General features: G+C 41.9%; 1 protein-coding gene across 2 annotated transcripts in view; it reads right to left on the bottom strand.

The window, feature by feature from the left end:
• RAPGEF4 (Rap guanine nucleotide exchange factor 4) overlaps window positions 1–11,554 on the bottom strand; it is a 295,713-nt gene continuing 284,159 nt past the window's right edge. For both annotated transcript variants that reach the window (XM_040971724.1, XM_040971725.1), the window contains 2 exons: window positions 4,144–4,198; window positions 1–1,239 (listed from right to left, as the gene is read on the bottom strand). In XM_040971724.1, coding sequence (XP_040827658.1) covers window positions 1,112–1,239; window positions 4,144–4,198 — 183 coding nt within the window. In that variant the 3' untranslated portion in view covers window positions 1–1,111. The remainder of the gene's footprint in view (window positions 1,240–4,143; window positions 4,199–11,554) is intronic.

Here is an 11,554-nt window from a genome sequence, read left to right as displayed (position 1 = left end):
TTGTCAATAATTATATTTAATGAAGATACCAGATGTTATTTACAGAAGATATACATACATACAATTCCTACACATTAAATGTAGTTCTATTTGTGAAAACAGGAAAAAAAATGTACTCCAAAATTATAAAATGAGTAAAATAAATAAAAAGTAATTATTTGGCACAATTTCTATTAGGTAGCAAATAAATAACTCTATACTGTTGATTGAATGAAGTATTTACAATCTATTTGAAAGTGCAAAACAATTGTTGAAAATTAAGATATTTATAACATTTAGGTCCAGAAAATATTTTTTTTTTCATTTTTCTTCAGTAGCAGGAAATTTGTAGCTGAAAGGTTTTTTAATGCCTGGAAAATATTTCAACTTTGAAAAAGGTTTTGTGCATATTGTGCTCTTCTGAAATGTTATTTTCTTCCTTCATGCTGGCAATTTGAAGAACCTTGGCATTTCTTTGTGAAATTCTTACATATAGAATTCTGACTTGTAAATTTTACAAAGTAACCTTGTAAACACAAATACTTTTCTACATATCATTGAGGAATTACAGAGCAGTCCTCCCTACATTACATAAATAACCGTAGTGTTTTATAGTAATGTGGCCGGGCTCTATTCCTTCAGAGAGAAGCAGACTGTGAAGCTGGAACAATGTAACCTACAGTTTGGTTTTCTTACAGAGTTCTCCACACCTTCTCCAAATCCCATATTTCAAACCAAAACATTGAGGTCAAAACTACAGATGGTACCTCCAGCGATGTATCCAAATCCATCCGTGTAAAGATTCTCAGGAAGAATGCCAGGAGCTGATGGCTCTCTTGACAATGTTGCTCCTACACACCTTCTTCCACGGGCACCTTCCTCTTTCAGCAAAGATGATGGCACAACTGGAAACGAACGAGGGCGACTGCACAGGGGAGGGTTCCTAGACCAGAGTGTGAGCTTCAGAAAAGTCAGATCCCTTCTCTCGTCCCACAGGTGCTAAGCAGAATACAGTCTCGAGACACATCAGGACACATTTTCACTCACTCAGTAGCACTCTCAGTGGCAATCACGGTCATTTTGGAAAGATCGTGGACCGGAGGTGGATCGTTGCGCTAGGCTTGTGAGATGTCTATGGTCTGCGAGGCTCTAATCTGTGTGACATCTGCGATAAAGTTCTCTGGTTGTCAATCACATTTAATTGTCGCACATAGCTCCGGACATCCTGATGGTTCTTATTAGCTTGGGCTGCATCGGGATCTGAAGAAAAGTAGAGAAGGGAGGATTGGCGTTGCATAATAAATGTATATAAAACACAGCTTTATTACATTTATCATAGATTCCTGGGTTCTATCAAGAGCTTTTAACAGGCCTCATTCATTGAAATGTTCCCACTTGGTTGTTCCATTTCCTCCCTCTTACCCTTCAATTTTCTTTTTTCCCTGGAATTGCCTCTTTTGATCATTTTCTTTTGTACTGCATATTGTAAAATGAAAAAAAAAAGTGTGTGTGTGTGTATGGGGGCACCAAATGAAAAAAAGAGAGCATCTGTTGAATGGCCTCTGGTTATAGATGAACATTTTCTCTCTTACCATCCCTGCTCCTTTGATCCAGAGGCAGAATAATGTAAAAAAAAAAAAAGTAGTTTTCATTAATTCTTTGCAAAACTCCACACCTGGGCAAGTCACGGAATGGTAAGGTCTTGTCCTCTTTCCTTGCACACATGTATACACACACACACACACACACAAGCACCACGCAATACTGGATACCTGGGAGGTTCAAGCCTGCCCATACTCAGAAACAAACCCCAACTCATGGACTGTTGGTTCAACTTCTGTTAGATCTGCAATTTGCAGAATTCCTGAATATCTAGATAGTTGCCAGGTCTGATCCAGACCCTAGGTACGTGAGCAACTGAGCTGTCACAGAGGCTAACTGATGCCACTAAAAGCATGGCTACAAAAAGAACCCTACACCCACAGTCTGGTACCACTTGAACATTTAGATGAGAAAGGACCAATGTGGTAGCAATGAACTATAAGCACAGGTCCTCTGGGATGTGACTATCTGCTTATTTTTTCTACTTGTTTTTGCCTTCTGGCACTCCACAAACAAGAATTGGTAGAGCTTCCTAATTTTGTTAGAGATGGGAACTCTAGATTCTTCCCTGTGGAGTCTTTCAACTATTAAATGGTGATAGCAAGCAAAATAAAAGGGAGCAGGGCTCTGTTTGGAGCCAATATTCCTTCCATGGTCTGTGGGCTACCTCCATCCATGGATCTCTACTTGGACACAGAGGAGGGCCCCGATGCAGTCTGGATTCCCAGTCGGAGTCCTCTGCATTAGCACTGAGATATCTGTAGTGTGTTTGTGCCCGTTAGAAGCTCCTCCCACTCCTACAGACAAGGAGGCCACCATCTGCAGGAGGGGTAAAGGGGGGTATTGCAGGTCTGAACACAGCCAAGCAGGGGGAAGATACAAAGACCCCTTCTCGCCATTAGAAGAGACTCATTAGGGTAATGATTACAGATAAATAACACCAGAATGAGCAGCAGAACACATTGTGCTTAATTTCCTCTGCTTCCCACTGACACTGCACTCCACATGTCGAATATACTGCAATTACATTGTACACATTCCCGCAATGTTTATGAATCTATTCCTATAGCTTTATCTATAGATTGTTGACTTCAGAACTGAGCAGCTGTTGTTTACCAGCAGCTACTGATAACTTCAACAAATGCAGTGAAGGCTTAAAAAAAACTTTTCTTTCTACTTCTCTAGAGGATGTGGGAGAATGTAGGGCTTGCTTCCAAAGAGGCAGGCCATGGGCTCAAAACTGTTGACCATCTCCAGTTCTCAGAACTCTCTGGGAAACCTCTCCATGTTATGAGCCCTCTTACACACTCAGGATGTTGCAAATAACACCAGAAATTTTTCTGAGTCTGCATGAAGGGCAAAGGACTTTAGCTTATAAATCCCTGTAGCAACTGATATTACTGCTCTGTTCTCATCTCCATCTGTACAGTGATTTAAGGATCATGTCTTTAAACATACAGCAAATCACCAGATGAAAAGAAGGCAGACTCTACCTAAGAAAGGTTGAAGACATGCAAGACCATTCTCCTGAGTCAGAGAATGCAGAATCATTTTTACTATTTTTTAAAAATGTCAACTCATCTCCTAAATCAAGATTATTTTCCCTAAGTTTCTTCACTCTGTCCATTAACCAATGAACATTTAGCAATGCTGGCATCCCATGTGAGCCAGGGTTCGGGCTAGTCCTGTGCAAGAAAGAGCTCTAATGACTAAAGCAATAACCTTTTAGTTTCGTAGTGTTGAGTTTCTTTGGAGAGGATGGTATTGGTAGTCTTACAGTCATGCCCGTGTCATCCTATTGTGTCGGGTTTATGAGTGACATTTCAAGTGACTCAGACAATGACATTAAAGTCCTTATAGGGTTCACCTCCTCACTTTCATACCAGATTGAGAGAGCCAAAGCTCCACCTCCAACACAAAGTCCCAGCCTGGAGACAGCAGCGCTGCTCTAGCATGCCTATCTGGTGCTATGATGCAACTTCACTCCCAGCAGATTGAAACTGTTAATTATCAGAACTATTTTTATATGAAAGCATTATATTATGTTAGTTCTTGGGCTAACTGATCAGACTGTAAAGGAACACTTCCCATCCACCTGGATATATGAGAACTATCATATGAAACCTGCTCCGTGGCCCTTTGCCAACATGCCGAGCACATAACGCATTCTCGCAATAGTCTGAGAGACAGTAAATATTATCTTTCCCAGTTTATAAACGACAGACCTGACTCATCAAGGGCTGATGTGAGTTTCTCAACATCAAGCAATGAGTCATGCAGAGAGTTGGTCTGAGGGAGGGTTTGTGGGCCATCATGCCCTACTTATCTCTAACCACACTGCCGCGAGTCAATTCTCTTCAAATTCATTCACGGCACAATATTCCGATGGTTATTCTTTTTAGGTTTACAACAGCATAAAAAGGATGTTTAAACTCAAGGCCCCTACCACATGGAATTCAAGACCCAGAGTGTGCCTAACACTGCCAAATGCTTTTCAAACCTTGTTACAAAGGACTCTGTCCCCAAGATCTCCATCGCAGCATGCAGCAGGATTCAACTTACTGAATGGTTGGCTCCTGTAGTACCTCACGGTCCTGGCAGTGTTTGCAATCATACGCTACAAGGAATCAAGAAAAAGAAAAGCAGAGAGGCAAGTCAGCTCAGTATAAGCCAAGGAGGAAAAGAAGTCATTCTTTATTTCAATAATCCTTGTGCCATGAGAACAGCTTGTTCTACACGAGCAGCTTTCAAAAGGCGATGGCTGATGGACAATCTGGTTGGTGACTTTGAAGGGTGACCCACACTCACAGGGACAAGGTGATGTCAGGTTGAGGTTACTAGTGGCTCAACTGTAGTTGACCTGTTGGCTTGTTCTGCAGGATGTAGAAAGCACTGACTGTTCTCGAGACTGTGCTCTAATGATTGGAATGGTTTTCACTGTGCCTCTTAGAGGTCATGGTAAAGTTTTAAGGGAATTTAAAATTATCCTATGTGTAAAAGAGGACTGTCTTATCAAGTTCCTCACAGCAAGTAAATAAGAGGTCTTAGCAATGATGAAGCAGGTGATATTAAGCAACTAGTAAGTCAAAACGTTCTGTCTATACATTTTGCCTACATACTGTGTCTTACTGATTTCTCTAATCTTCCAGCAAAAAAATGTGTGATTGCCTGATTTCCTTTCTTTCTTCCCTCCTTCCCCTCTTCTTCCTTTCTGATAATAAGAAAACATGCATGCTTTAGGAAATCAGACAATATTAACAAAGTTAAAAATCACTTTGAACGTTGCTTCGTTATGTGTATGAGTAACTATGCCTGTTTATACATTTTTCTTCTAATTTTTAGAAAATATATATACTCATGAAAACATATTTTTAAAATGTCATTGTATACACATATATTTGAGTACGTTTTTTCCACAATGCATTATGACTATTTTCTAAACCGTTTCCATCTTAAGTCATTTTAAAAATTTACTTGAGAAGCAGAGAGAGCAAGTGAGAAAGAAAACTCCCATCCACTGTTGGGGCAAAGCTGCCAAAGCCAGGAACCACAGGTGCACACTACTCCGGGTTACTCATGCAGGAACCCAATTACTGGAGGCATTATTGCTGCTTCCTGAGTGTCTGTTAGCGGGAAGCTGGATTTAGGAGCCAGGGCTGGGTCAGGAACCCAAGGACTCCCACGTGGGCTGCAAGCACCTTAACCAGCTGCTATCTTAACTGCTAGGCTATAGGAAACATTTTTAAAAGGAGCATGTATTAGATCAAAGGGGACAGATACAATTTGCTTGACCTTTGTTCATTTGGGGAGATAATAAAGATTTAACAGAGACTCTTTTGTGCTGCACTCAATTCAAAAGAAAGGAAAAGAGAAAAAAGTGAAGGATGGAAAATGGAGCCTCCTAACTCCTAAGGAAAAATACTGTTGGAATCTAAGGCTCATTCATTAGCCAGGGGGCTCAGTTCTTGCCCCTGCTGTGTTAACAGTTGCCAGGGCCTCTAGGCAAGGTGGACTTCTCAGGGTATTTTTGCTGCTTAGGTTCTCAAGGGGCTCCTGCCGAGATAATAGATGAATCCCACCCCTAAGCGGAAGATTGACAAGGTTTTCCCTCATCTTCCCAGCCTCGGGTGGCCATGCCATTCCAGTCCTTGCTCTCTCCTTTCATGGATCCTCGGTTTGCCAAACACTAAGAGGGGATACTTTTGAGAAGGTGTTGGTAGCGTAACACACAATCACAGAATCAAGGCCTAACAAATGTATACGTGTGAGCAGTGTAATCCTTCACCAAAATCAGGACTCTGGCCAGTGCAAAGTAACATGTGTACGTCTGCGATAATGTCTCATACACAAAGAGGCAGTTGAAAAAGTTCGAACTTCACTTTCATAAAGGATCCTAAACAGCATGAGAAAAATATTACAAGTACCTCCAAGAAAAATGTAGCATACAATGTATAATTAGCCTCTGATATATGGAGCCCTGAAATAAACAGTAACTATGATAATTTTCCTGCTAATTTACTTGAAGTTGTTTTTTCACTCTCTAAAGGCTTTGCATCCAAAGGGCACCGGTATATTCCATGTAGAATTATTGTAATTCTTCAGATATTGAATGGAGTGTAATTACCGAAAACCCTGGGGAATGCTGCCAGTATGCCCTTCTGAAGAATAATAAAACAATTAGCAGGGGTCAGAAACCTCTTCCTATACCATTTTGTAGGGAGTAATTGTTCTGCTTTTTAGTTTTGAAAGCTAAAACATTTCATTCTGACTTTGGTTTTAGACTACTCTTTACAGCTATACTCTGAGGCTTCATAATTTTTAGCTCATTATGTGGTTTAAAATGTGAGAACAATTGTTTAAATCAGCAATTTCCAGCTCTGAAGTTCATTCTACCTTTCTAAGTCTTCGATTAATTTTAACAATGGTTTTAATTTTGACATATCCTGTTTAATTGTGCTGGAAGATAACTTCAGTTTAACTTCAAAATCCAGATGTGGCTTTACAAAGTCCATTCTTTTCCTTTGTGAGGCCCAGACAATAAGGTTTAATGGTGTGAGCCCACAGTAATATACATGAACCCAACTGACCCTGCTGGTCCATGGCTAATCACACCTTCTTTCCCAAGGTCCAAGAAGGGTTAATTCCATCCCTCCAGCTTCATGGGCATCCACTGGTGCACACAACACCCAACACCCACACAAAGCTCTTCCAAGAGCTGCTGAAAGTGACTCTAAGAATCTCTTTTTTCTTTTTTCTTTTTTCTTTTTTCTTTTTTAGATCTTTGTTATTTATTTATAGTACCACAGTACCAGTAAGCGATAAAAGGGACATTGACCATCTTAGGTAGATATAAACAATCAGTCTTTTATGAATGGTTGATTAATGAGTTACATCACAAGTTCTTATTATGAAAGGTACAGGTAAGTATGAAGTGACATAAGGTAAAATTCACATGTAATATTCCTAGCTTTGACATCATATTATCCTGTATTCCAACAAACATATGTTATCTGACCTTTTGGGATTGGCTCATTTCACTTAGCATAATGGTCTCTAGTTTGGCCCATTTGGCCACAAAGTATTATATTCATTTTTTTAAACAGCCAAGTAGTATCCTCTTTTTCACACTGTCTCCAGGGAGCCTGATGTTCTAAGAGGTTACTTTCCTACTGCTTAAATACATCTGGCAATGCACAATTTATTACCTGCACCAACAGACAGCTCCCTTTTACTTTTCTTTATTGTTTTACTTATTTTTGTAATTTTAATTTTCACTTTATTTGAAAGGCAGAAAGACACAAACAGATCTTCTATCTGCTGGGTTATTTGCCCACAACAACGAGGGCTAGACCATGCAGAAGCCAGGAGACAGAAACTCTATTTAGGTCTCCTTTGGGGGTGGCAGGGTCCCAAGCACCTGAGCCATCACCTGTCATCCTCTAGGGTGTGAATTCGTGGGATGCTGGGTGAGAAGTGGTAGCTAGGACTCTAATATGGGATGGAGATGTCTCAAATGATGTCATAACCACTGTACCACAGACATCACACATGTGGTCCTTCTCTTGTTTTTAGGTATCTCTGTCAGAATCCTCTTTATGGTTTTAAGTCCAAGTCTTCCTCCCTTTCCTTCCTACTTCTTGATCCCAGTTCTAAGCTGTGGCCCCATCCCATGTTCAGTTTCTACTAGAAAAAGAGACTTCCTGAAAGACCTGAAGACATTCAATACAGACATCTCCCCAGTCCCAGTCCTCCTTTCTACAGTCTAAACAGTCTTTGCCAACAATTCTTCATAAGGCAGTCGTGATCTCTCTTGGACAGCCTGTGGTGTGTGCCCTAGACTGAACAAAGCATAGACCACAGGGAAATGAGTCTCCTTCCTTGATCCTTCTAGACGATGCTGTTCATCTAAGTGCACAACTTCAAACACTCATGTTCCTGAGTTAAGTCTTTCAGCCCAGCTCATAGAGTTGCTCATTATATTTAATGTCTTGCTCTGTAGATATACAATTGTTTTTTTGGGCTGGCATGGAAGAGGTTGCATTTGTCTCCACTAAAACCTGTCTGCTTGGAGTATATATTTCTGCAGACTCAAGCCTCACACACTAATTTTTTTTTTTTATGACCGGTGGCTGTTTATTCATCGGGGTTCAAGGTTGGCAGAAACTAAGGTTAAAGACATAGAGGCTTCATTATCCAACTACCACAGTAGGGCTGAAGCCAAAAATTACACCCTAGGCGTGGAGATCCTGTCAGAGCAGGTTAACCTGCCCGCAGCAGGCCAGGCAACTCTCAATAAAGCTGGGTATGTGTTGGGGGGGTTGTAGAAGAAGGGTGAAAGTTTGATTACTCCAAAGCAGAGCCTCTCATCTTCTTTTCCATGCCAGCCAACCCATGGTTGATGACGCACTCCCATTAGCAACGGGCTCATTAAGATTGCAGTCAGTAATTCAGGGGGTTAAACGTGAGGCCAGCAGGTTTCTTTAGAAGGCGCTCCAGATGAGTGTGGGAGGAAAAACTGACCTCCCCCCTTGCCACATCTGAACTGGCTTTTTTTCCCTTGGGACTAATTCTAACTAAGGCCTTCAGCACATGAATGCCTTCCCACAGTCCCTGACCCAGAGGGCCAAGAGATAGGCCTGGCCACAAACCAAGACACTGTCTCTGGGATCTGTACTCACTCGGAAAAGCCCAAAATGGGCAGCGAGGGAAGGACCGACACCCAGCACCCTCAGGTCCTTGCTTCTCTGCATAGCTGAGCCTACTACAAAACCAAGGTCCTTCCAAGAGTGTGGACTGCATATGGACCAGAACAAAGACGCTGTCCAGAGGGAGGAATGAGTGCTTTGTGCACATCAGCCTGGTGCAGGCAAGAGGCCACTGGGCTACAGTCCCAAACACAAATGTCCCCCAAAGCTTGGACAGAAGGAAACCCTGTTGAACCCCAGGAGCAGCACCTCACCCGCTGGTGTCTCTACAGCACTTCCCCTCTGGAGGGGACTGTCCACCTTCCATGGTTATTGTCCCTGGCTGTGTATACAACCTAAGGGGATTTTACAGCTGTCTCCAGTTCTTCTAGTCAGCTCTGCACTGCTCCTCCTGTCCTTTGTCCATGCACCTTGCAGCTTTGAGTGGCCCAAAAAGTACAAAACCCTAATGCCTGAGTTTTTGTTCAGATCAGCAGGTCCTGCAGGCACTGCCACCTCCCGCTATTGCATATTAGGCTTCTCACTCCCAGGCACCTGCCAGGACAGCCTTGCTCTTCCAGACTCTTCTGCCTCCTTGCTCCCAGTACCCTAAGGATGCTGTTTGGACTTTGAGCCTCTTCTAGCTGCCTGCCTAGGGCTGCTTTTGTCTCTTCCCTCTGTCCTCCCTTTAAGGTCAGTCTTGATCTTACAGCAGGCCAGCTTGCTGTGTATTTTCTTATATTCTGCCCCCTACTGATTTGATTCCCTCTCCCTGCATCTACACGCCTCTTAAATATAGGCTCTCTGCCAACTCACCCTAGCTTTAGCACACGTCAAACCATTTCTACCATCGCATTATTCACCCAGGTCGCTACATTCTGGGGACAAGATAGTACTTCTGCAACAAGATTCAGAAATGCAAGAGTACTTCAGAAAGATACTTCCTGGGGAAATGGAATTTAAAAGATAAAAGATGATTATGGCGCAAAAAGCTTTGAAATCCAGATTTTTTTTTTTGTAGAACACATTTATCATAGGTGTCTTTAAGAACTGCCACTTGCGTGAATTTCAAAACTTACATCAGAATCAACTTTTTTTGAAAATCCATTTTCTAGCAACTTCTGGATGTGCCCTTGTATATAGTCTCTCAGCCACAAAGATTGTGCCCATGAAAGCAACTGATGAAAGTGCATAGGGAAGATGACAGACTAAAGGGACTGGGAGCAGAGCCACCCTTCACTGCAGGTGTCACTGAGGAGGAAGCCCAAGTCCCCTCGCCCCTCCACGAATCTGCAGTCTACATTACAGACAACAGCCACGGAATGTGGCAGTTCAAGCACCTGCCCATGTACCTGCACCTGCATTCCTGTCTTTAATAGGGGTAGGGCAGCAGATTACCCCTGGGAGCTGAGGGGAAGGCAGATAATGTCCGGTTAGGACAGTGGCTGAGCGCAGTCACGTCCAGTTGGGTCTCTCTTAAGCTAACTGCTTTGAGACAGCTGGTTCATTACATTTTCTAATGAAACAAAACATTTCAGGCTTTTGTTTTTGCTACATAAAATCCTTTCTAAATACTCCAGCACACAGTCCCACATCACTAATTCCATTCCTGAAATAAAATTCTCTTATTCAACAAGTATTTCTTGTGTATCTACAGTGTGCCAGACACCTTTCTGGGTTCTGGAGATTATCAGTGGGAAGAACAGGGCACTGACACTTGGTGGCAAGCTGCAGGGCAGACAGATGGTGAACAGGCAAATGATGATCAGTGCTGTCTGTGGGACTAGTAACAAGGCAGAGAGAATTGGGTTGGAGGTGGCAGCGGAGGAATGAGACAAGAAGGGTGGTCAAGAAAGACTACCTGGAGGAGGGAGCACATGAACAGAGTAGGAATGAAGGAAACAGACAGGTGAACACTAGTGGACGAAAGCTTCAGGCAAGGCTAACAGCCGGTGCAAAGGGCCTGAGGCAGAAGTGATGTCAGCAATGTGACATGACAACAAAATCAGAGATGAAGCTACACAGGTGCTCAGGGTTCTAAGTCTGGGTCTGATGGGTTTATGTGATTATTTGCAACTTGTGTTTAGTTCCCATCTACACATTTGCATGAAGTTATGTCTCCTGAGTTTTGCTTCTTGACATCACTTTTCTGATTATTGTGACCTAGTTTTCATTCCTTCTATTTTCTTTCACTTTCAGTAATTCCTATGTTAATGTCTTCATTTCTCAAATCTATGTAATCTCTTGAAGATCAAGGAGTAATTTCTAGGGATCTTTACATCTCCAGGAAATCTTATGCCTGCACATATGATGCATTCCTTGGGAGCGTACTGTTTGGAAAATCTGCATTGAATCTGGTCTGTGAAATCTATAGAAAGAAATCAACTCTTAGAGGACGCACATGAGATTTCCTTTGTGTTGGAGAGGCCTGGCAACTGGTGGCTTTGAACCTATAGATTTTGACTTCAAGATTTATTTTTCCCCAGCTAGAGATAACAAGTCCAGTGCACTCTCTGGAAATCTTGTACTCATATTATTGGCAATAGAAAACCTATTGCTGCTAATTATGTAATGACATGCTTAGTGATACAAAAATAAGGGGATTTAAAAATCATTTCTGTAGTGAATTAGCTTCTGTTAATGTTTTTAGATGTTTGCTCCATGCTTCTTAGTCCAAATAAAATGACTACCTTAAAATCATATTCATAAATAAATCTACCTAAATATGGGTATGTTTGAAATAGAACTAGCCTCCTAATACAGCAGCAACTGTGCCATCAGCATGCTGT

This window comes from Ochotona curzoniae, unplaced genomic scaffold (assembly GCF_017591425.1).
Source record: "Ochotona curzoniae isolate NIBS_2020 unplaced genomic scaffold, NIBS_Ocur_1.0 contig_2210, whole genome shotgun sequence".
NCBI lineage: Eukaryota > Metazoa > Chordata > Mammalia > Lagomorpha > Ochotonidae > Ochotona > Ochotona curzoniae.
Note: the sequence above shows the minus strand (reverse complement) of the source record. Positions and strands in the feature narration are given on the sequence as shown.